The sequence below is a fragment of the Moschus berezovskii genome, chromosome 10 (assembly GCF_049115385.1).
Source record: "Moschus berezovskii isolate FMDL1 chromosome 10, NW_MosBer_1.0, whole genome shotgun sequence".
NCBI lineage: Eukaryota > Metazoa > Chordata > Mammalia > Artiodactyla > Moschidae > Moschus > Moschus berezovskii.
Window position 1 is genome coordinate 77,913,318 of NC_142469.1, and position 27,013 is coordinate 77,940,330.

At 39.4% G+C, this 27,013-nt stretch overlaps 2 protein-coding genes across 6 annotated transcripts in view; both read right to left on the minus strand.

Moving 5' to 3' along the window:
• Positions 1–2,428: 2,428 nt before the first annotated feature.
• TAAR1 (trace amine associated receptor 1) lies at positions 2,429–4,139 on the minus strand. Its single transcript, XM_055433227.2, has one exon. It carries the CDS (start codon positions 4,131–4,133, stop codon positions 3,123–3,125), a length of 1,011 nt encoding a protein of 336 aa, XP_055289202.1. The 5' UTR covers positions 4,134–4,139; the 3' UTR covers positions 2,429–3,122.
• A 13,844-nt stretch (positions 4,140–17,983) lies between these two features.
• LOC129560941 (pantetheinase) overlaps positions 17,984–27,013 on the minus strand; it is a 34,812-nt gene continuing 25,782 nt past the window's right edge. For 2 of the 5 annotated variants that reach the window (XM_088840761.1, XM_055433226.2), the window contains one exon: positions 17,989–18,231. In XM_088840761.1, coding sequence (XP_088696887.1) covers positions 18,067–18,231 — 165 coding nt within the window. In that variant the 3' untranslated portion in view covers positions 17,989–18,066. Of the gene's footprint in view, positions 18,232–19,316; positions 26,342–27,013 lie in introns of those variants that run through there. The other 3 variants (XM_055433221.2, XM_088840763.1, XM_088840760.1) reach the window with 3 other exon arrangements.

The window sequence follows — 27,013 nt, forward strand, 5'->3', positions numbered from 1 at the left end:
ACTAGAATAAAGCTGCCAATAGGGAAAGACAAGGTGAGCCTTTCTTCTTGTTTGCTGAAAGGATGGGTTACTGGTTGTTTTTTATTAAGAGTATTAAAAACAGAGGCTGCAAAGAGAAATAGGCTATAGGGGATTTACTACTAAGTCTAAAAGGTAGAATTATCTGAGTCATAAACTTGTCCCAAGAAAAATGTGGTCTCAATACTCATTTAAAATAGATGTGAGACAAGGATGACATATCAACATTGTTGATGCTTAGTTGCTTAGTCGCTTAGTCATGTCCAACTCTTCGTGACCCACTGGACTATAGAATATTGCTCTAAAAATTCTGATTAATTAAGTATAGCAAAGACTGTAGATAAGATTAATTATTAGAAAAGAGATAAAGTTTAGCATTTTGGGGGGATAATATGACTGTATAATGAAAATCCAAACAAGTCAACTGAAAAATTAGAATAAATTTTACTATACATAAGCAATAATAATTATATAGAAAATATAATGACTTTAAAAAGATATATTCATAACAAGCAAGACACACACACACACACACAAGTGTAAAACATCTAAGAATGTGTGGGAGCAAATGAAGAAAACCATAGAAACTTGTTATAAGATATAGTCAGTCAGTCAGTTCAGCCACTCAGTCATGTCCGACTCTGCAACCCCATGAACCGCAGCAAGCCAGGCCTCCCTGTCCATCACCAACGCCTGGTGTCCACCCAAACCCATGTCCATTGGGTTGATGATGCCATCCAATCATCTCATCTTCTGTTGTCCCCTTCTCCTCCTGCAATCAATCTTTCCCAGCATGAGGGTCTTTTCCAATGAGTCAGCTCTTCACATCAGATGGCCAAAGTATTGGAGTTTCAGCTTCAACATCAGTCCTTCCAATGAACACCCAAGACTGATCTCCTTTAGGATGGACTGATACAGAAAACTATCTAAATGCTTTTGCTCCCTTTTTAAAATTTAACAAAAATAGTTTCACAAGTAGAAAATTCAAGATAGTTTCTGAAACCAGGAGTGAGTAGGGGCAACTTTCTTACCATATACTAAATGAAAAAAGTTTTAAAACTGCTTTTAAAATCTATGAGAACAAAATCTAGTCACTTCAAGGAAACTAAATATACAATCCTGAAAGAGATTGTAATAGATAGAAGGGTTTGTGAATAGAAATGTATATACAGGAACATGCATTTTTTAGTTTTATTTAAAATTAACTGCCTCACCCTAACTTACCCATGAGCATAAGTCACAATTATGAAACAAATAAATTCAAATCCGTGGTGCTGCTTAACATGATACAAATTACAAGAAGTCTAGATTACAAACAGTTCAAATGCAAATTGATATTTATAATTAAGAATGCTTGCCCACTTCTATTAGGGGATCTTACTTGAAACCACTATTTCTCCTAATTTTTTTTTTCTGTATGCCATCGTAATAGACACGGGATATACTGTGTCCAATTATAGCTCTTTTTTCCGTTCCGTCGCTCAGTTGTGTCCCACTCTATGCGACCCCAGTGAACTGTAGCCTACCAGGCTTCTCCGTCCATGGGATTCTCCAGGCAAGAATATTGGAGTGGATTACCGTTTCCTTCTACAGGGGATCTTCCCGACCCAGGGATCGAACCCCGGTCTCCCGCATTGGAGGCAGATGCTTTAACCTCTGAGCCACCTTACCTCATGTTTATCTGCTTTGATGAATAACTGCTTCTCTTTCAGTGTAGCTTGGCATCCAAGCTGAATTTGCTTTACTTCCTACAGCTTGTATTTTGAGTCCTATCACACCAGGCATGACCTTGAACTATGATGTGAAATCCTCCCAGACATTTTTGTGAGCTTCAGTAACAGGTGCTATGTGCTTAGTTGCTCAGTTATGTGTCCAGCTCTTTGCGACCCCATGGTCTTTAGCCTGCCAGGCTCCTCTGTCCATGGGCAATACTGGAGTGGGTTGCCATGTCCTCCTCCAGGGGATCTTCCCAACCCAGGGATCGAACCTAGGTCTCCTGCACTGCAGGCAGATTCTTTACCATCTGAGCCACCAAGGAAGCCCAGGTAACAGGCATTTAATTTAAGCTGTTCCAAAAAAAAAAAAAAAAAGGAATCAAAATGAACTAAGTGGTCAACAATGGGAAAACGGTTAAAAAAATTTTTGTGCATCCATACAATTTAACATTTTGCAGTCATTACAAAATGATATTTTTAAGAACTTTGAATGATATGGTTCTTAAGTGAGCTATGAATGATATTTTGACTTTTATTTTGTTTCCGTATATTATTTTTATTTTCCTCTATTTTCCAAATTTCCTACAAGTATGAAAATCAGAAAAAAAAATTTTTTAATGTAAGCATCAATAGATTTAAAAATCAGAATATGTATTAATAATTAGTAATAAATAGAAAATTATGTGTAAGCAATAGTAATATTTAATATACACTTCTAGTTGACTTTAAAAAAAAGATATATATATATATCCAAGCAAATGAATGACAAAGTCCTTCTAATTGCCATCTCCAGATGTAGCCTCTTAGTTTCCACCACTGAACACTGAGTAAAGTACCACTGTCAATTTCATGGCAGTTCATGTAAGGGTAAGAAATGTTCTTTAAAATTTTAAGTTCTTAATTTCTGGACTTGTAAAGCTTCAATATACATAATACAAATGGAAAATAAGAAGCAAGATGTAAGCATCATATCTCACTGCACAATCTTTGACCCAAATATTTGATAAAACTCCCTGCAATTGGCACATGTGGTTGAGATTATGCATGTTCATAAATATGATCACCAACTGTTTTGTAAAACACTAGAAATCAGTCCTGAATATTCATTGGAATGACTGATGCTGATGCTGAAACTCTGATCATTTGGCCACCTGATGCGAAGAATTGACTCACTAGAAAAGATCCTGTTGCTGGGAAAGATTGAAGGCAGGAGGAGAAGGGGATGACAGAGACTGAGATAGTTGGATGGCATCACTGACTTGATGAACACGATTTTGAGCAAGCTCCAGGAGTTGGTGATGGACAGGGAAGCCTGGCGTGCTGCAGTCCGTGGGGTCACGAAGAGTCAGACATAACCGAGTGACTGAACTGACTAATAATTCTATGGATTTATTCTGAAAATAATTTACTCCTAGATGAATCTTTTTGGAAAATTTTACCAACTAGAATTATCTTCAGTGCTCTTCTGAACCAGGGGTAGAAAAATGCGTAAACCATTGGATTAAAAGTAGAATTCAAATAGCCAAACCAAATCAATGCATCGTTCAAAGTGGGTGGGATAGTATAGTCCAGGAAAGGGTCCATGACCATGCAGACAAAGAAAGGACACCAGCATGTTAAGAAAACTCCCATCACAATCCCTATAGTCTTCACAGCTTTCCTTTCTCTGCTTCGTGAAATTCCATTTCTCTCTTCCAACCCAATTTGAACCTTCTGCTTTGCATCATGAATTGATCTTTCCTGGCCTTTTGCTATGAAATATATTCTACAATAGATGCACAACATAATAGAGCCAGGTATATAGAAAGAAGTCATAAAGGCCAGAACCCCAGATATTTTGCTGAAGAAGACAGAGCAACTCCCTATGCAATGACTGTGTTTATAATACATCTCTTCAGCTCCTTTGAAGTTTAGCTCCAGAAAGATCATCCCAAAAGCAAAAAGAGCAGGAATACTCCAGCTAATGAAGATCATCAGAGAAATAACCAAGATGTTGATCCTGGTTTTGTATCTCAGTGGGTCACACACAGCATAGTAGCGGTCGATGGAAATGAAGGACAAGTGAAAAATGGATGCTGAACTCAGCATAATGTCAATGCTGGAGTGAATTTTACAGAAGACTTCTCCAAAAGACCAGCGGTGCTCAACGGATCTCACCATGCTATAAGGCATGACCAGGCACCCCAGAAGAAAGTCCACAATAGCCATGGACTGAATGAGCCAATTATTTAGTGTATGCAGTTGCTTGAAGTGTGATATGGAAATAATAACTAGCAGATTGCCAGCCACTGTGGTCAGAATTATGAGCACCATTAAACTGTACAGGGAAGCCCGGATGTCATTTGACCAGCTGCTTTTCACACAGGAAATATTAATTTTATTGTGGCAAAGGGACATCATTTCTAAGGACTATGCACTGGTTGTTATCTTTTCCTTAGTGCTTTGAGGAGTCTCTCTTCGAAATCCATGATCAGGTTAGAGTTCCTTCTCTTACTTCCATATATATATCCCAGAAACCTGTGGGGCGGGGGGGAAAGGAAATTATCAACAATTTGAATTTTCTCACTTTTAATGCATTTACCTATTACTTCTTGCTGAAAATGATTATTTTGGAAAGGGGTTTTATTTCCAAGTTCAGTTCAGTAAGTTCAGTTCCTATAAGTTTTTTTTAACATCTACTTCATGTTAGTCACTGTGTTGTAAATGTAAAGCTGAATTATTAGTTTGAAATATATGATTCTGTAATACTCAGCTAAATTGTGGGGAACTTGCAATACATTTTGTAGTATATGTTTAATGTATATTATGTGTAATATATAACTTTATGTTGTATACTTATATATTATAAAGATAAAAAGAGGAGGAGAAAGAGTTCAGAAAAACAAAGTAAATTCATTTCTGGTTATCAGTGAATAAACTATCATTACATTGGGAAAATGCTAGGAAATAGCAACAAGTCTTAGAATTCCAGGAATCTACCCTCTTTTTCATCTCTTTTCACTCCCTCTGGGCTGACTGTTTAGATCAAGACCACATAGGAATCTAAATTTATCCAAAACTGAAACTGGAGGAATAAAATAACTTTGCCAACAAAGGTCTATCTAGTTAAGGCTATGATTTTTCCAGTGGTCATGTATGGATGTGAGAGTTGGACTATAAAGAAAGTTGAGCACCAAAGAATTGATGCTTTTGAACTGTGGTGTTGGAGAAGACTCTTGAGAGTCCCTTGGACTGCAAGGAGATCCAACCAGTCCATCCTAAAGGAGATCAGTCCTGGGTGTTCATTGGAAGGACTGATGTTGAAGCTAAAACTCCAATACTTTGGCCACCTGATGTGAAGAGCTGACTCACTGGAAAAGACCCTGATTCTGGGAAAGATTAATTGCAGGAGGAGAAGGGGACGACAGAGGATGAGGTGGTTGGATGGCATCATCGACTCGATGGACATGGGTTTGGGTAAACTCCGGCAGTTGGTGATGGACAGGGAGGCCTGGCGTGCTGCGGTTCCTGGGGCGGCAAAGAGTCAGACACGACTGAGCAACTGAACTGAACTGAAAATGGATATTTTAATAAACTTGAAACATCTCTCCCCCTAGTCCCTTTCTGCCTTCTATTCCCAGGAGGAAACATATTAAATGCATCTGTAAGACTTATTTTAGTAGATACCCGGGCCCACTTTATGACAGAACAAACAGCAGACTAAATATATTTATATTACTTGAATTGTATAATTTTTGAATTATAATTGAAACTTCACTAAACAAATGATAGATTTTTTTTACTACAAAATTTGTGTACACTCAACTAAACTAAAATTTAAAGTTTTCTTCTTACTATTGCCCCTTTTCCTTCTTTCTTTTACTTTTGTTGTTGATCTATTAAAGGAATCAAGCAATGTTTAGAATGTTTGCTAATAATTTCTACCAATTAAGAAAATATCTCTGCCTGGTATCACATTGAGCAGTTTCATTCAGCAGGAACTAGGATCCAAATATAAGTAAGGAAAGGTGGGGGAAAAAAAAACCTGCTCAGTTTTAGAAGACTATATTCATAGATGATGAAAAAGTCATCTGGCAACTTTGTATGCCTTGTTCTTCGTTCCCAGATAAAAACAAAATGGCTTCCTCCTCATAACGATATATCTTGTTTTCAAAGAAATAAAGCCTGAAGCACTGTATCTGAGAAATTATTGATAATATCAATGACACTTCAGAAGAATAATCTGTCTGGTAAACTTTAAAACTTTATGCATAATTTTTGTGCAAGTATTTTTAAATGTTATAATTTATTTTAAAAATAGATTTATTTAAATAAATGTTCTATGATGATATTATGAGTTGAACACTTATCTAAGAACATGACATAATCAGTTCAGTTCAGTTGCTCAGTCGTGTCCGACTCTCCCCGACCCCATGAATCACAGCATGCCAGGCCTCCCTGTCCATCACCAACTCCCAGAGTTCACTCAAACTCATGTCCACAGAGTCGGTGATGTCATCCAGCCATCTCATTCTCTGTCGTCCCCTTCTCCTCCCGCCCCCAACCTTTCCCTGCATCAGTGATTTTCTTTTCTTCCAGCTTTAAGAATTTAGCTAGCTAGAAATGATTACTCTCTGTATTTACAAATTACCAAGTAGAACATACTATAGCAATACAGAAATTTAGTAAATCTCTACAATATCTAGCTAGGCTTCCCAGGTGGCGCTAGTGGTAAAGAATGTGCCTGCCAATTCAGGAGACATAAGATTCCAGCTGGATCTCTGGGTCAGGAAGATCCCCTGGAGGAGGGCATGGCAATACACTCCAGTATTCTTGCTTGGGGAATTCCAGGGACAGAAGAGCATGGTGGGCTACAGTCCATGGGGTTGTTAAGAGTCAGACACTACTGAAGCTACTTAATATGCATGCTCTGATACCTAGTTAAGTCAACAGTTCTATTCAATGTTCTAATTACCTAATGTTTGAAAATGACACATGATTTAAAAATATATTGTTAGGCATTATAGTTTGAAGTAGATCTGTCTAGCAGGATAGGACTTCACTGGTAGAGTGTCCTCAACTTCTCAATAAAAGGCCATCAATGCTAATTTCACCATGCCATTTGTCCCTGGTTCCTTCAACTACCCATGTCTAATGGCTCAGACTTTCGATCCCATACTAGTCTGTACAATTACTAATGTGAACCTGTTTCCTAATCTACTCATCCACTACCCACCCACAGACCCTTCCATGTGTTCCCTCTGGAGCTCATGGTCATCACCCTACTTCCTCAGGCTCTTTTTGAAAAACTTCCCTCTCTTTGTTCTAACTGAAATTTTCTTTCCCCTGAGGATATCTCTTTCCCTACAGCCTTATCAAATGTAACTGTTTCCTCTCCTGCATCCTTGACTATCCTTTCTATTACAGGACTTGGAGGAAAAACGTGTCCTCTTGTACTCATTGACATTGCAAATCATTGTCCCTCCTTCCTTCCTAACTTCCATCCCTTGCAAACTTCGAAGCTCTGTGTTCAGACTATACCTCCTCTTGCTGAAGACTTCAGACTTCAAGTCATTTTTCTATATCTTGAAGATGTTAGCTCCTGGCCTACTCTCACTTTCTTCAAAGCTACTCCTGGCAAAATTCTTCATAATTTTCTTGTCCACATAAATGATTCAGTAATGGACTTTCAGCTCCTTACTCCTCTGTCTTCCAACAAGCATGTCCTGCACATGTTTGCTCTGCATGGCTATCTCACTTATTTAACTAAAGACACCAGATATGTACTTACGTTCACATTAATACAATGCAGAGTTTAACTTTACATTAGACATAATCTGGTCTCTTCCTATAAATCCAAAACCTCAAATTAAGAATCTCTTAGTTTTGATGATCTAAAACTGATGCACTATTACATTCTGTGTAGCATAGCAGAGACGCTCTCAGGTATAGTGTGTTTACCTTATCATAATATTGCTGGAGATGATTTTCTCTCTTATCTATCAGTCTATGCTGACGTCTCCACAAACAAATGGATTTTGCCATGCTTCCTGTTACTTAAAGATGGAAACAGTTTGCTTGCAGGGATGTCCCATCTGGACATTTCATGCTGCTTTTGCTTAGTCACTTAAATCATGTCTGACTCTTTGTGACCCCATGGACTGTAGCCCACCAGGCTCCTCTGTTCATGGAATTCTCCAGGCAAGAATACTGGAGTGGGTGGCCATGCCCTTCTCCAGGGGATCTTCTTGACCCAGGGATCAAACCCAGGTCTCCCGCATTGCAGGCTGATTCTTTACCATCTGAGCCATGAGGGAAGCCCAATGAGTCATAATTTAAATATTTGGAAATCCTGTCCATGACTAAAACTGAATTACTGACCTTGTGAAACAAGCAGAAAAATATTATATACACTAAGCTAAAAGACAGACAGAAAGGCAATCATTCTTTTTCAAGATATTTCAATCAAATGCCTTCCTCCTGTCAGGCACTATGTGCTGAGGCAAGAGTGGTGAAGAGACACAATGAAATCCCCTGCTCTTCTGGAACTTACATTCCAGTTGAAGGGTCAGTCAGCTCATCAGTCCAGTCGCTCAGTCGTGATCGACTCTTTGCGACCCCATGAATCGCAGCATGCCAGGACTCCCTGTCCATCACCAATTCCCAGAGTTTACCAAACTCATATCCATCGAGTCGGCGATGCCATCCAGCCATCTCATCCTCTGTTGTCCCCTTCACCTCCTGCCCCCAATTCCTCCCAGCATCAGGGTCTTTTCAAATGAGTCAGCTCTTCACATGAGATGGCCAAAGTATTGGAGTTTCACCTTCAGCATCAGTCCTTCCAATGAACACCCAGGATTGATCTCCTTTAGAATGGACTGGTTGGATCTCCTTGCAGTCCAAGGCACTCTCAAGAGTCTTCTCCAACACCACAGTTCAAAAGCATCAATTCTTCAACACTCAGCTTTCTTCACAGTCCAACTCTCACATCCATACATGACCACTGGAAAAACCATAGCCTTGACTAGATGGACCTTTGTTGGCAAAGTAATATCTCTGCTTTTTAACATGCTATCTAGGCTGGTCATAACTTTCCTTCCAAGGAGAAAGCGTCTTTTAATTTCATGGCTGCAATCATCATCTGTGGTGATTTTGGAGCCCCCCAAAATAGTCTGACACTGTTTCTACTGTTTCCCCATCTATTTCCCATGAAGTGATGGGACCAGATGCCATGATCTTCGTTTTATGAATGTTGAGCTTCAAGCCAACTTTTTCACTCTCCTCTTTCACTTTCATCAAGAGGCGTTTGAGTTCCTCTTCACTTTCTGTCATAAGGGTGGTGTCATCTGCATATCTGAGGTTACTGATATTTCTCCTGGCAATCTTAATTCCAGCTTGTGCTTCATCCAGCCCAGCGTTCCTCATGATGTACTCTGCATATAAGTTAAATAAGCAGGGTGACAATATACAGCTTTGACGTACTCCTTTTCCTATTTGGAACCAGTCTGCTGTTCCCTTTGCAGTTCTAAGTGTTGCTTCCTGCCCTGCATGTAGGTTTCTCAAGAGGCAGGTCAGGTGGTCTGGTGTTCCCATCTCTTTCAGAATTTTCCACAGTTTATTGTGATCCACACAGTCAAAGGCTTTGGCATAATCAGTTCAATTCAGTTCAGTTCAGTCGCTCAGTGATGTCCGACTCTCTGCGACCCCATGAATCACAGCACGCCAGGCCTTCCTGTCCATCACCAACTCCCGGAGTACACTCAAACTCATGTCCACAGAGTCGGTGATGCCATCCAGCCATCTCATTCTCTGTCAGCCCCTTCTCCTCCCGCCCCCAACCTTTCCCAGCATCAGAGTCTTTTCCAATGAGTCAACTCATTGCATGAGGTGGCCAAACTATTGCAGTTTCAGTTTTAGCATCAGTCCCTCCAATGAACATCCAGGATTGATCTCCTTTAGAATAGTCAATGAAGCACAAATAGATGTTGTTCTGGAACTCTCTTGCTTTTTCGATGATCCAGTGGATGTTGGCAATTTGATCTCTGGTTCCTCTGCCTTTTCTAATTCCAGCTTGAATATCTGGAAGTTCATGATTCACATATTGCCGAACCGTAAACATATTGATTCTCCTGACTTGGAGAATTTTGAGCATGACTTTACTAGCATGTGAGATGAGTGCAATTGTGTCGTAGTTTGAGCATTCTTTGGCATTGCCTTTCTTTGGGATTGGGATGAAGACTGACCTTTTCCAGCCCTGTGACCACTGCTGAGCTTTCCAAATTTGCTGACATATTGAGTGCAGCACTTTAACAGCATCATCTTTTAGGATTTGAAATAGCTAAACTGGAATTCCATCACATCCACTAGCTTTGTTTGTAGTGATGCTTTCTAAGGCCCACTTGACTTCACATTCCAGGAAGTCTGACTCTAGGTAAGTGATCACACCATTGTGATTATCTTGGTCATGAAAATCTTTTTTGTACAGTTCTTCTGTGTATTCTTGCCACCTCGTCTTAATATCTTCTGCCTCTGTTAGGTCCATACCATTTCTGTCCTTTATCGAGCCCATCTTTGCATGAAATGTTCCCTTGATATCTCTAATTTTCTTGAAGAGATGTCTAGTCTTTCCCTTTCTGTTGTTTTCCTCTATTGCTTTGCGTTGATCGCTGAGGAAGGCTTTCTTACCTTTCCTTGCTATTCTTTGGAACTCTGCATTCAGATGTTCATATCTTTCATTTTCTCCTTTGCTTTTTTCACTTCTCTTCCTTTCACAACTATTTGTAAGGCCTCCCCAGACAGCCATTTTGCTTTATTGCATTTCTTTCTCATGGGGATGGTCTTGGTCCCTGTCTCCTGTACAATGTCACGAACCTCCGTCCATAGTTCATCAGGCACTCTATCTATCAGATCTAGTCCCTGAAACCTATTTCTCACTTCCACTGTATAATCATAAGGGGTTTGATTTAGAAGGGTAGTGGTAGGCAATGCGAAAATTTGGGCTTCGCTGGTGGCTCAGTCGATAAAGAATCTACCTGCAGTGCAGGAAACTCAGGTTTAATCTCTGGGTCAGGAAGATCCTCTGAAGAAGGAAAATTCCATGAACAGACTAGCCTGGGGAGCTCCAGTCCATGGAGTCACAAGAGTCAGACACAACTTTAGCAACCAAACCACCGTCACCAAGAATAAAAGCAAAAATAGTGAATAATATTACCTAAATAAAGATTTAGTTCATGTCAAAAAGAATTATGATAATATGATACATACAATGCTTTCTAAATTTTTTTTTTAAATAGAAGAAAGTAAATTTCAAGAAAACACAATACTGAAATTTAAATTTTCAACTATTTCAATAATCTCTAGTTATAATCAGAGTTAGTGAGTAACTGGCAAGACACTTCTTGATTGGATCCTAAGATGCAAAATTAATCATTTAATTTTGGAAAATTTCTCCAGTTGGATGTTTTAAATTTTAAAATTCCAAATTGCTTTACCCAGCAAACTTTCAGTGTGGTAGTTTTCATAACAGCAACAAAAGTAAAAAGTAAAATTGTCTAAACTTATATTAGACACATAAACCTCAGTAGATACATGTTCAAAGAGATGTCAAATTGGAGGAGTTGACTTTATAATAAGACATAGAGAGATACCCATGAGCTCTTGTCAAGTAAAGAAAAATATGCAGAGTGTTTTAAAGTACCATGTACTTGAACACACACATATGTATAAAAGCATGAAGAATGGGTATGGAATAATAGCTCCAACTGCTCAAAGATGGTAAGTTTGAAAATCATTAAATAAATAAATAACAAAAAGGGAAAAAATATCAACTTTAGCATTAGTTTTTCCTAGGTGAAATATGGATGAGTTTTACTTTCTTCTCTATAACTTTTACATATTCCAAGTTTCTTACTATGAAAATGCTTCATTTTCATTTTTAGAAAAAAATATTTAACAAAATTAGGTAGGTTGTGAATTGTTTCAAATGAAACTTTAAATGAAACTTTCAAAAAGCTATTGATAAATGATTATTAATAAATTATATTATTTGTGCTTCATGTGTTTGTATAATTCTTCACCTGAGTAAAGAATTTATTATGAAAAATCACACTTTTGCTAAATTTCTTAACTGACCCATATGCTGTTTTTGTTCTAGTATACAAAATTTGGACTCAAAATTAGAAATGGACTTGAAAATAATGTTATTCACAAATAAGTTTGCAGCTCTGTAATTTATCTAGTGTCTTTTAAAATAATGGAAGTATTTTTGAAAAATATTTATTTTAAAGAGGGAAAGAGATAAAGCACAGGATTTCTAAATATTTGAGTCATAACTCATGGGGTGTCTAGGTGGAACATCCCTGGAAGCAAATTGTTTCCATCTTTAAGTAACAGGAAACATGACAAAATCCATTTGTTTGCTTAGGCATCAGCATAGACCAATAGATAAGACAGAAAACAATCTCCACAATATTATGATAAGGTAAACACACTATACCTGAGAGTGTCTCTGTTGTGATACACAAAAGATAATAGTATATCAGATTTAGGTCATCAAAACTGAGAGATTCTTAAGTTAATGGAGCTAATGCATGGCACATATAAACACACACACACATACACAGAGGCACACATGTTAAAGCACAACGTCATTCAGAAATGCACCAGCATTTTCCCCACTAAACAGTATTTGCCACAAATAAGATTTTAGTTCAGTAGTTTCATATATAGTAATAATAAGATACAATTTAATTTGCAAACCTGAAAAATTTCCATGAAGACTCAATTACTACATTAAAACTAGCCAAACACAACATGGAATTTCCTTCATTTTACAAGGAAAGAACATTTAAAAAAAATCCTTTTTCGAATTTTCTAGCCACCCACAGGTGAATTTTTAATTAAGGTGAAATATTTTGAAAAGCTCATATAAAGTAAGCTATTTAAAATATATGTAACTCTTTCTATCCTCTCCTACTAAAATGACAGTAGAGAATCTTCCCATCAAATGACCCTAAATGTTAATATATTTGTAAGTACCAAACCATTGATAACTCTTACTCCCTTGAGCATTCTCCTCGTAAAAGATCACCCGGGCCTCCCAGCTAATCTCTGTGGTTTACAAGGCTGTTCATCGTGTTCAGACCTACCTTCTCAGGAAAGGGTCACAGAGCAAGCGGATAAGCAGAAACACTACCTTTGGGAGGAGGCCATCCTCACTCGTGTCCTGTACACCTGCTGCTGACTTGAGCCACTGCTGATCAATGATAGACTCCAGTTAATGCAGACAGAATGACGCAAATATTAACATCTGGAAAAGATAAGCTGATAATAAATCTTTCTGAAACAAGGTAACAGTATACTATTGAGAAAAATAGGTGAGAGGTGTGTTTATTCTAAATGAGCACCAGGAAGCAAGCAGTGAGCAAACTAAATAGAGAAGGTAAATATCACCGTTACTTTAAAAATAATCTCAAGCATGAGCCACCAGTAACCACAGTCATGGGTGTTAACAGCATATAAATGAAAACAAATGTCCATTAAGGCTGCCTTAATTCAGAAAACAAAGATCATGGCATCTGGTCCCATCACTTCATGGGAAATAGATGGAAAAACAGTGGAAACAGTGTCAGACTTTATTTTTTGGGGCTCCAAAATCACTGCAGATGCTGATTGCAGCCATGCAATTAAAAGACGCTTACTCCTTGGAAGGAAAGTTATGATCAACCTTGATAGTATATTAAAAAGCAGAGACGTTATTTTGCCGACCAAGGTCCGTCTAGTCAAGGCTATGGTTTTTCCCGTGGTCATGTGTGGATGTGAGAGTTGGACTGTGAAGAAAGCTGATCGCCGAAGAATTGAAACTTTTGAACTGTGGTGTTGGAGAAGACTCTTGAGAGTCCCTTGTACTGCAAGGAGATCCAACCAGTCCATTCTAAAGGAGATCAATCCTGGGTGTTCATTGGAAGGACTGATGCTAAAGCTGAAACTCCAATACTTTGGCCACCTCATGTGACAAGTTGACTCACTGGAAAAGACTCTGATGCTGGGAAAGGTTGGGGGCGGGAGGAGAAGGGGCTGACAGAGAATGAGATGGCTGGATGGCATCACCGACTCTGTGGACATGAGTTTGAGTGAACTCCGGGAGTTGGTGATGGACAGGGAGGCCTGGCGTGCTGTGATTCATGGGGTCGTGGAGAGTCGGACACGACTGAGTGACTGAACTGAATTGAACTGAACTGAACTGAAGGGGATGACAGAGAATGAGATGGCTGGATGGCATCACCAACTAGATGGACATGAGTTTGAGTGATCTCCGGGAGTTGGTGATGGACAGGGAGGCCTGGCGTGCTGTGATTCATGGGGTCGCAAAGAGTCGGACACGACTGAGCGACTGAACTGAACTGAATTGTTTATTGATTTGCAAGAAAAATACTCCTGTATTAGGCATCTGTACAAAGGAGATACCTAGCACTAAAAAGCAAAACCAAAACCCCTCACTTTCAAAATAGATCACTTGTACTTGAAAAAAGGAATATTTTTAAAGATTAGACTGTTTTTAAATCTAATAACATAGCTAGAAAATAATTTGATTTTTAAATCATGGTAGGAAAAAATGCATTTTAGCTCATGACTCAAGACATATATAAGTATGCATTCATAACAGAAGCAATGTTGTCATTAAAAAAAAAACCCTTCCCTTACCTAGTTTAATTCACTCTAATATTCTATTTTATTCTATTTCACTTTTTTAGATGAGTGGGATTTGTACCTCAATATTGTTACTAATCACAGTTTTAAGAAAACCACTTTAGAGATGATACATATTTAGCCCACCAATTTTTAAATTCCTATATATAAAATTTCCAAAATGGCCTTCTTTCAAAACAAGGAGCCAGTGCCTTCAACATGGCAAAATAAATGGGTGAACAAGTGTAGTTTCTCATCTGTTTCTAGCAATCTGTTATTCTGCCATAGGAAATCATAGAATCATTATGACAGCTTGATTATTGGTTCCAATTCTCCTTCTTCTAGCATCTATACCTTTCTCTTTGCTTCATTGGGAGTGGAAGGTGCTTCCTTTTCCTTTGAACTTGAACTTTGCCATTTAGCTTGTTTTGGCCAAAAGAACGTGGACAGAAATAAAAGGGCGCCAGTTCCAAGCCTAGTCATTAAGGGGACTCACCTGTTTTTGAACGTCCTCTGTGACATCCCCATGAAGAGAACACACCCCAGCAAACTCCACTTGTCCAAGGAGGTTGAGGCACATGTAGAGCAAATGGGCATATAGCTACCCAGCATTTGCAGAGCCATACTTTCTGACCCTACTGATTCATGCACTGACGTGGCTCTTATTTTAAGCTACTGAGTTTGGGAGTTGTTTTTTACACAGCATTTTCATAGGAATAACTAACTGAGTTAAGTTGTATTTCTGAAAGAAGCTACTGAGATCTACTTACTACCCATTCTCTTGCTGGGAGAAACACTGACACCAGAAAAGTACTGACGCCACACGATGGGCCACCTGTGATGTAAACAGCCATTAAAAAAAGCTGTATCTTCAGAAATTCCTGTATATTACAGGTTAGTTTAGGAAATAACAAGTTTACTTCTTATTAACAGTACATAGAAAATATTATGCATGGTTCCAAAACTAACGTCAATGTGTGCCTAACACATATATACCTGTCATTTTGTGAACAAGCCAAAAAGCATAATGTCTCATGTATTGGAGTTTATTAAGTTCCAGGAAATTAAAGATCTTATCTTCTTTGTTCATTACTGTCTCTCCATCGTCTAAAATAGTGCCTTCACACCATAAACACTCAATGCACATTTGTTTTGTGAACATTGGCTTCTTAATTATAAAATGAAGGATTGGTTGATTTCAGTTCCACCACTGAATGGCTCACATTGAAGACACGATCCTTGTCTTTGGACACGCAGGCTGTCTGCTGATCTTTCAAGGGGGGCATTTCTATAGATTTCATGAGCTCCATGAAGACAGGGAACATACATGCTCTTTTCACTGCTTTATCCTTAGGACCCAGCACATAGTAGGTGCTCAGTAACTACTGATCAGTTGACTGTCTGAGATTTCTAGCAGAGTAGATGAATATTCACATTGATAGCACTAGAAAAGTCAGAGCATGTGATATTGCTTTGGAAGGCATCAACCTAGTGGTAATAGTTGAAGCTGAATCTGTGGTGGAATAGTAAAAACAGAGACAGAGAGGAAGAGGGAGAAAGTGAGCTGAAAATAAGGTGATAGGTTAAAAAAGGTGCCATTAGTGATTTTGAAGCAATATCAGTGGATTATTGTAGACTAGAGGGAGGAGGTCAAAGGAAAGCTAGATGCATGAGACTAGAAAGATAGTGCATAGTGAAAAAATAGTAGTAGCTGGGTTAAATTTTTTTTTGAGACATGTGACAGTGAAAAGAAGATGAAACAGAATATTATTTTGAAGAGATGAGAAGTTCAGGGAAGTATAAGGGCAACTACAAATCCATATGATCCAGCAATCGCACTCCTGGGCATACACACCGAGAAAACCAGAATTGAAAGAGACACATGTACTCCAATGTTCATGGCAGCACTGTTTATAATAGCGAGGACATGGAAGCAACCTAGATATCCATCTGCAGATGAATGGATAAGAAAGCTTTGGTACATATACACAATGGAGTATTACTCAGCCATTAAAAAGAATGCATTTGAATCAGTTTTAATGAGGTGGATGAAACTGGAGCCTATTATACAGAGTGAAGTAAGACAGAAAGAAACGCACCAATACAATATACTAACACATATATATGGAATTTAGAAAGATGGAAATATAACCCTGTATACGAGACAGCAAAAGAGACACAGTTGTATCGAACAGTCTTTGGGACTTTGTGGGAGAGGGTAAGGGTGGGATGATTTGAGAGAATGACATTGAAACATGTATGTTGTCATATGTGAAACAAATCAGCAGTTCAGGGTCAATGCATGTTACAGGATACTCAGGGATGACCCAGAGGGAGGATAAAGGGAGGAGGGAGGTGAGAGGGGGGTTCAGGAGGGGGAACTCATGTACACCTGGGGCGAATTCATGTCAACGTATGGCAAAACCAACCAATATAATATTGTAAAATAAAAAAAAAAAAACTTAGAGGAGGAAGAAAAAAAATAATAAACCTATGTGTTGGAAAAAAAAAGAAACAATTACAATTCACAATTTAGAAGAATGTCATACATTTGAGTTAAATAAACTCAAACCATCTGTAGTCCAAAAAAAAAAAGAATGCATTTGAGTCAGTTCTAATGAGGTGGATGAAATTGGAACCTATTATACAGAGTGAAGTCAGCCTGAAAGAAAAATATCAATACAGCATACTAATGCATATATATGGAATTTAGAAAGATGGTAACCTTAACCCTGTATACGAGACAGCAAAAGAGACATAGGTGTATAGAACAGTCTTTGGGACTCTGTGGGAGAGGGTGAAGGTGGGATGATTTGGGAGAATGGCATTGTAGCATGTATATTATCATGTGTGAAATGAATCACCAGTCCAGGTTCGATGCACGATACAGGATGCTTGGGGCTGGTGCATGGGGATGACCTGGAGGGAGGATATGGGGAAGAGGGAGGTGGGAGGGGGGTTCAAGAGGGGGAACACATGTACACCCGGGGCAGACTCGTGTCAATGTATGGAAAAACCAAACCAACCAATATATTAATGTAAAGTAATTTGCCTCCAATTAAAAAATAAATTAATTAATTAAAAAAATGCATACCAGAAAAAAAAATTCAAAATAAAAGACTTAATTCTCCTTTTTGAAATCAGGGAACAGGCTCCCTTCTCTCCCTTTTCTTAGAGCACTTACTTTAGAAAACGTTTAAGTTCTTTCTCTGTCTCTATGAAATATATGTAAATCTTTCTAAAAGCAAAATAAACTGACTCTTGCCAGCTTTATGACCCAGGAGTGCCTTGCCCAAGGACTTAGGAATCACTCTTTGAAACATAATTAAGGAAGATGATGTCACTAACCCTTAGTTTCTGTGGACTGGTAGGAGTCTAACCTCAATGAACACTTCACTCCGAAGATGTAAAACTATCTTTTGTCATAAAGAAGAGTTTATATTTCCTCTAGATAAAGCTAATTAGTTAGCACAGATGGTCACCCCAACTACCAAGTGAATTTGAATTAACTATGCATGACAAATGATGCTTTCAGTCCTTTTTCTTGAGGAATGTTATTGTGTATCTTGAGAACGTGTATGCATTAGGGTTCTCAGAAAACCAAGCCAGTAGGTTGTGTATACATATACGAATAGATTTATTATACAGCATGTGTGTGCTTAGTCGCTCAGTCGCGTCCAACTCTTCGCGACCCCATGTACTGCAGCCCGCCAGGTTCCTCTGTCCATGGGGATTCTCCAGGCAAGAATACTGGGGTGGGTTGCCATTTCCTTCTCCAGGGGATTATACAGCATTCACTCCTGTAATTATGGATGCTGACAAGTCTCCGTATCTGCAGGATGAGATGGAGATTTGGAGACCAAGGAGAGTCAGTAGTGTAGTTCTAGTCCGAAGGATGACAGGCTTGAGACCCAAAAAGGGTCAATACTGAAGTTTGAATCCAAAGGCAGAAAAGAGCCACTGTACTAGTTCAAAATCAGTCAGGTAGGAAGAATTCTCTCTTACTTGATAAAGGTTGCTGCTGCTGCTGCTACTGCTAAGTCACGTCCGACTCTGTGTGACCCCATAAACGGAAGCCCACCAGGCTCCCCCGTCCCTGGGATTCTCCAGGCAAGAACACTGGAGTGGGTTGCCATTTCCTTCTCCAATGTGTAAAAGTGAAAAGTGAAAGTGAAGCTTCTCAGTCGTGTCCGACCCTTAGCGACCCCACGGACTGCAGCCTACCAGGCTCCTCCATCCATGGGATTTTCTAGGCAATACTACTGGAGTGGCTTGCCATTGCCTTCTCCGTGATAAAGGTTAGCTTTTTGATTTTGCTTAGTCCCTCAACAGATTTGTGGTTACCAAATTTGGGGGAGGGGAATTGGATGAAAGTGGTCAAAACTAAAAACCTTACAGTTATAAAATAAATAAGTTCTTGGGATATAATAGACAACATGATAAATATAATTAACACTGCTGTATATGATATGGGCTTATCAGGTGCCTCAGATGTAAAAAATCTGCCTGCCAATGCATGAGACACAGGAGGTTCAGGTTCAATTTCTGAGTCAGGAAGATCCCCTGGAGGAGGAAATGGCAGTCCACTCAGTATTCTTGACTGGGGGATCCCATTGACAGAGAAGTTTGTTGGGCTACAGTCAATGAGATTGCAAAGAGTTTGGCATGACTGAGCATGCATGCACTTAGACGTTAAATATGAAAATTGAGAAAATCATAAGAGTTCTCACCTCAAGAAAAGAAATCATTTCTGTTTCTTTAATTTTTTATCTATATGAGATGATGAGTATGTACAAAACTTATAGTGAAAAGCACTTCATAATATATGTAAGTCATATAATTATGTTGTACATCTTCAATTTGTACAGTACTGTCTGTCAATTTTATCTCAACAAAACTGGAGTTAAAAAATAAAGTCAGTTCATCATACATACCCACACAAATAGTGTGGAGGCTGAGAAACAAAGTGGTACTTCAAACATTGAGATCAGTTCAGAGCCTTGAGGATAGACCAAATGTTATCAGGTTTCATAAATATCTTAAAACTCCATTCAGACAATAGATTGACTCATAAATAAAATCATCCTGCTGCAAGTAACTCTGAATATCTTCATGAACATTGTAGGAAGGATCTTTGGAGGGTTGTTTGTATATATATATTCTTTGGCTACCACAAATAGAAGAATGAAAATATAATGGGGCATGAGAAAGGATAGTTTCTATCCTTTAGAAAGGGTAGTTTCTCTTTTTTAACTGACCTTAAGGCATTACACTTTGTGTGTTCATTTCTTACTAAACTTGAATCTCTGACCCAGATAATATATTCACATGGACCTACAGAGGGCAGCCTTCTGCAAATTTTTGTAGGATACAGGTTTTTATACCGAATCCTTCCTCCCGCCTCCCAAGGACACTAGAATAGAGTGACCCAGTATGAAACAGCTTCAACCTTCTCATTTTTTTTCCCCTCAATGGAGAGGGGAGGAGGAATAAACTAGGACCCTGTGGATTTCCCACATAATAGTGGATTTCCCACAGTGTGCTGCTCTGGACTTTCCCTTGCATCTTAGGACCTCTTGAAGACAAACCGTAAACATACTGCTCCTGGGGGCACAGGCTAAGGTTGGTCACTCTCAACAATAATAATAATAAAAGGGAAATAATAAAGAAGAAGAGGAGGGGCCAGGAGAGAGATGAAGAAGGAAGAAGAGAAAACATGAGTGGAAGAGGAGGAGAAAAAAAGAGGAAAAGGAGGGAGAGAAGAAAGAAAGTGGAGGAGAAACAACATTTACCGAAACAGTACCAGTCAATGAGCGAAGAGCCTTATGAGAAAACTCTAGTTTATTTCCATAACAACTCTATAGTAATAGATACTATCTTTATAATTGCTTCACAAAGAAAGGTAATGAGAATTAGATATTAGATACTTTAATTTAATACTAAGGGGAAGCAGTGGATTTTGATTCCAGATTTGTCTGACTCCAGAGTTCCAACTCCTAACCACTATGAAGAATTCGGGGGAAAAAAGTTTGAGTGAAGTTTCTTTTCTATAGCTGATTTCTCCTTCAGACTCTTCAAACAATTAGATAGCAAAAACTGAGATAACTACCCTATTGAGAACTTTGCTTAACATTCATAAGTGTTATGAATAAGTGGGCAAGAGAATCATTATTTAGGAGAGGTAATGTTGCAATGAATTCAATAAAGACTTTTTTTTATTATTGGAGGCTAATTATTTTACATTTTTATATTGGTTGGTTTTGCCATACATTGACATGAATCCACCCCGGGTGTACATGAGTTCCCCTTCCTGAACCCCCCTCCCATCTCCCTCCTCCCCTTATCCTCCCTCTGGGTCATCCCCATGCACCAGACCCGAGCATCCTGTATCATGTGTCGAACCTGGACTGGTGATTTGTTTCACATATGATAATATACATGTTTCAATGCCATTCTCCCAAATCATTCCACCCTCGCCCTCTCCCACAAAGTCCCAAAGACTATTCTATACACCTGTGTCTCTTTTGCTGTCTCGTATACAGGATTATCATTACCATCTTTCTAAATTCCATATATATGCATTAGTATACTGTATTGGTGTTTTTCTTTCTGGCTTACTTCACTCTGTATAATAGGCTCCAGTTTCATCCACCTCATTAGAACTGATTCAAATGCATTCTTTTTAATGGCTGAGTAATACTCCATTGTGTATATGTACCAAAGCTTTCTTATCCATTCGTCTGCAGTTGGACATCTAGGTTGCGTCCATGTCCTCGCTATTATAAACACTGCTGAGATGAACATTGGAGTACGTGTGTCTCTTTCAATTCTGGTTTCCTTGGTGTGTATGCCCAGGAGTGCGATTGCTGGATCATATGGCAGTTCTATTTCCAGATTTTTAAGGAATCTCCACACTGTTCTCCATAGTGGCTGTACTAGTTTGCATTCCCACCAACAGTGTAAGAGGGTTCCCTTTTCTCCACACCCTCTCCAGCATTTACTGCATGTAGACTTTTGGATAGCAGCCATTCTGACTGGTGTGAAATGGTACCTCATTGTGGTTTTGATTTGCATTTCTCTGATTATGAGGGATGTTGAGCATTTTTTCATGTGTTTGTTAGCCATCTGTATGTCTTCTCTGGAGAAATGTCTGTTTAGTTCTTTGGCCCATTTTTTGATTGGGTCGTTTATTTTTCTGGAATTGAGCTGAAGGAGCTGTTTGTATATTTTGGAGACTAATTCTTTGTCAGTTGTTTCATTTGCCATTATTTTCTCCCATTCTGAAGGCTGTTTTTTCACCTTGCTTATAGTTTCCTTTGCTGTGCAGAAGCTTTTAATTTTAATTAGGTCACATTTGTTTATTTTGGCTTTTATTTCCAGTATTCTGGGAGGTGGGTGATGGAGGATCCTGCTGTGATTTATGTCAGAGAGTGTTTTGCCTATGTTCTCCTCTAGGAGTTTTATAGTTTCAAGTCTTACACTTAGATCTTTAATCCATTTTGAGTTTATTTTTGTGTATGGTGTTAGAAAGTGTTCTAGTTTCATTCTTTTACAAGTGGCTGACCAGTTTTCCCAGCACCACTTGTTAAAGAGATTGTCTTTTCTCCATTTTATATTCTTGCCTCCTTTGTCAAAGATGACATGTCCATAAGTGCATGGATTTATCTCTGGGCTTTCTATTTTGTTCCCTTGATCTATATTTCTGTCTCAATACTTTTAAAATGATCATCATAAAAAAAAAAGTTAGGCAGGTGTGATAATAACATACTAACAGTAATTTTGGGGCTTCCCTGGTGGCTCAGATGGTAAAGAATCTGCCTGCAATGTGTGACACTGGAGTTTGATCCCTGGATTGGGAAGATCCCCTGGAGAAGGGACCAGCAACCCACTCCAGTATTCTTGTCTGGAGAATCAGTCAATCCTACAGGAAATCAACCCTGAATATTCATTGGAAGGACTGATGTTGAAGCTGAAGTTCCAATACTTTGGCCAGCTGATGTTAAGAGCCAACTCATTGGAAATGACCCTGATGCTGGGAAAGACTGAGGGTAGGAGGAGAAGGGGTGACAGAGGATGAGATGGTTGGATGGCATCACTGACTCAATGGACATAAGTTTGTGCAAACTCCTGAAGATAGTGAAGTCCATGCGGTGACAGAGTCAGACACGACTGAGCAAATGAACAATAGTAATAGTATAGTAACAACAACAGTAATTCCAAAACATTTTCAAAATACTATTTGTAATTGTTTTAGTCACTAAAATTATTATATTTTTCTCAATAGTCTCTATAGATAACTTTCACATATTTTAGGTACAATTGAATTATAAATATTTTTAGGCTAGTAGTTTTATTTTCTTGCTATAATGCTTTTATAATTGATCTCTACAACAACTAGTTTCCTAGTACTAAGTACACACGATGTCAGGCATTTCAATTATTTTCTTACTCATACTGTTATGGCAATAAATCCTCAGTTGTCTTTGACAGAACAAGATGAAATTTTATCATAGACAGGAAGAAAAGAAATCAGCTGGTTCATAATTTCAGCTAAATCAACATCATAATCCATTAAAACAGTATTTTTGATACTAATGTTTTCATAACTCAAAGTTCATCCTTTCTACAAAGCGTATTGCCCAAATATTAACTAACCGATAATCTACCACTATGCTGACAGGTGGCTCTTCTTTGCTTTGGCAGGAGTTCAAAGTTTCTAGAATATATTGATGGCTAAATAGCTATTAACACTGATAAGAGCACTTGCTATATTTCTGCAACCAGACAACCATACGGAGCTGATTTCAAAACAGAAAGATTAAAAGAGCTCACTCTTAACACACATAAGGGAACACAATGAACACGTTGTCACTGATCCTTCTAAATTTACCTCCCAAGTCCAAAACATTTCCACTCTTAATGTTGACAGTTCTCTCTCAGTGTCTAAAGGAAAATGTATATTCTCTATGCCATGTTAACAGATATGATCAACTGAGTTCAATCTTTCTTCAGAGTGTGTATATATATTTAATATTAATTGTGTGCTTTCACCTTAGCCCTATACCTATCACCCTGCAATCTACCAAACTCTGTGGCTATTAAAGCTACAAAACTGACTATGAGGAATGCAGTGTGTTGCTCTTACAAAGGTAGTGAAAGTATTAGTCACTCAGTCATGTCTGAATCTTTGTGACCACATAGACTGTAGCCCAAGAGGCTCCTCTGTCCATGGAATTCTCCAGGCAACAACACTGGAGTGGATTGCCATTCCCTTCTCCAGGGCATCTTCCCAACCCAGGAGTCAAACCTGGGTCTCCCGCACTGTAGGCAGACTCTTAAAAATGCAATTAAAATCTAGCTTCAATAATCATTAAGCAAAACATCAGTACCCAGCACTTTAATCAAACAGGATTAACAGTGACTCCCTCATGAAGCTGCAGTCTAGCGTGGCTATCTAAGAAAACACTGATAACCTAGAAAGCTAAAGAATACATTGGACATGAAGCTCAAAGATTCATTTTTGAGACTCTGATACACCCACATGTTGGCCCTGGGGTGGAGCTTGGTTTCAGTGTAGGTATTGGAGGATTTTGGATGAGTTCTTGTCGATTAATGTTCCCTGGAGTCAGGAGTTCTCTGATGTTCTCAAGTTTTGTATGTAAGCCTCTTGCCTCTGGCTTTCAGTCTTATTCTTACAGTAGAATAAGACTTCTCCATGCATACAGCACAGATGACAAAACATCTAGGTAAATGGTGAAAAGATTCTCCACAGTGGGGGACACCTAGAGAGGTTCACAGAGTTACATGGAGAAGAGAAGAGGGAGGAGGGAGATAGAGGTAACCAGGAGGAGAAGAGGGAATCAAAAGGGGAGCGAGCAGTCTAGCCAGTAATCAGTTCCCTATTTGCTCTCCACAGCCTGGAACACTCAGAGAGGATCAGTGTTCTCCACAGACCAGAACACCCGAAGAGATTCACAGAGTTAAGTAAGGAAGAGAAGGGGGAGGGAGGAGACAGAGGTGACCTGGGGAAGAAAAAGGAGTCAAAAGGGGAGAGAGCAATCAAGCCAATCAAGCAATCAAGTTACTTTACACTCCTAAGTAAAATTGTGTAGTGAAGATTAGATTCTTAAAGGTACAGAATTGATAATACCAAAAAGCAAAGATTAAAAATTTAAAGTAGAGGTTAGACTCTCAAAAATACAATATTAAAAAAAAAAAATCGCAAAAGTCATAAAAATATAAAATTTACTTTAAAAATAGGGTCTATTTTTTGGCAAGGTAATAGTAGGTTTTAAGAATGAATCTTAAAGGAGTACTAAAGAACTTAAAAATAAAAAAATTTTTTAATTAAAAAATGATAATAGTAAAATATATCCAGGAATTTCTCTGGAGCTGTTGAGGGCAGGGTGAAGTCAGTGCAGTTTCAGATAGTTCCTTGTTCCAGCTTATACTTCTCAAGGTCCATAGGTCCCTTCCAACGTAGCCAATGTTAACGGCAAGGTTTTAATCTGTTAACACCTGTCACTTCCAAAGCAGTTCCCTCTGTTTATTTTGGCTTCCTCTGTTGGTCTCTTCAGTATATAACTTGCACCCTGACACAAGGGGGTGAAGGTGGTCGTTTATTTAGGCTCACTTGTTCAACTGTGCTGCGGGAGGGAGGGAGGAACCCTGCAAACATATATATCACTGGCGGGTGTGGGAAGTGCTCGCAGTGTCTGGGCCACACTGGATTTGCCCCTGCTCCTGGGGTGTGTGCTTTCCTATCTATACTGCTCAGGCTCCAGGTTGCTCTGCAGGGAACTGTCTAAAGCGGGCCCTGGGTTGCGTGCATTTCCCAGGTCTAAGCCGCTCAGGTTCAGATTCTCGGGTACTCCATAAGGCACAGACTCGGTTGGGCCTGCGTTTTGTGCCCTTCCCTAGTCTGAGCAGCTCAGGTGACCAGGTGCTTGGTGAGCACACTCTCCCCAGGTGGGCGGTGCGTCTTATCACCTCCCCCAGCAACACCCCGTCCCAGCCGCTCAGTTTCCTGGGTGGAGGGCGGGAGCAACTTCTCAGGTGTGCTGTGTATCTCCTTTGGGGAGCTGATCTCTGGCTGCGACCCTCCTGGGGATGTCAACCGTCCAGGATCCCAGGAACACTTGGTTAGCAACTGGGAGCCTGCTTGCAGTTTGGTAGAGGTCTCCGGGGCTGAGTTTGCTCCTTGCCTTCTGGCTCTGGCTGGCGCCCACCTGCCTCCCTGCCTCTGGCCGGGGATGAGCTAGTCTGCTGCCAGCTAGCTCTCCTCTGGTATTCGCCTAGTCCTTTGTTCTGTGAGCAGGCCGGCAGTGCCTTAGGCTAGAGCTTTTCACCGGAAAGTTCCCTCTCTCTCTCCTCTTTTTTTTCTCTCTCTCTCTCTGGCTATCCCATGGTTTGGGTTGCTATATCACATTAGCTCCCTCAGATTGGCCTCAGGGCATTCAGGCCTGGTCCTTACCCTAAGCAATGCAGCCGGTGCCTCCCTGTTCAGCCCCTGCTTGCTGGTGGCTGACATGAGTGTCTGGGCTACTTCTCCACTGGCAGTTGCAGTTAGGCACATAATCTGTGGGTTTTATTAATTTATTGTTTTCTCCCAGTTATGTTGCCCTCTGAGATTCCAAAACTCCCCACAGACCCACTGGTGAGAGGGTTTCCTGGTGTTTGGAAACTTCTCCTCTTTTATGAGTCCCTCCCGGGGACGGGTCTCTGTTCGTAACTCTTTTGTCTCTCTTTTTATCTTTTATATTTTGTCTTACCTCCTTTTCAAGACAATGGGCTGCCTTTCTGGATGCCTGGTGTCCTCCGCCAGCGTTCAGAAGTTGTTTTGTGGTATTTGCTCAGTGTTCAAATGATCTTTTGATGAATTTGTGGGGGAGACAGTGGTCTCCCTGTCCTATTCCTCTGCCATCTTAGGACCGCCCCCAACACTTTGTGAAATAAAAGAAAATGTACATTAAAATGTTTTTTAAACTACAAAATGCTGTACACAAAACATCAGTGATGCCTTTTACATACGCCTGGCAAGTATAGGTAAAATTGCCTTTAGATCAATGAAAGATCAATGGAAAGTTTGAGTTACTGTTGGTATTGGCTTGCAGTTAGCATATGCATGGGATTGACAACAAAGTAATGGGGCAAGAGGCAAGAAGTATAGTTTAACTATAGGTTAGAGAATAAAGGAAGGGTTTAAAACTCAGCGTTCAAAAATGAAGATCATGGCATCCGGTCCCATCACTTCATGGCAAATAGATGGGGAAACAATGGAAACAGTGACAGACTTTATTTTCTTGGGCTCCAAAATCACTGCAGATGTTGACTTCAGCCATGAAATTAAAAGATGCTCCTTGGAAGAAAAGCTATGACTTACCTAGACAGCATATTAAAAACCAGAGACAGTACTTTGCCAACAAAGGTCCATCTTAGTCAAAGCTATGGTTTTTCCAGTAGTCATGTATGGAAGTGAGAGCTGGACTATAAAGAAAGCTGGAGCACTGGAGAATTCATGCTTTTGAACTGTGGTATTGGAGAAGACTCTTGAGAGTTCCTTGGACTGCAAGGAGATGAAACCAGTCAATCCTAAAGGAAATCAGTCCTAAATA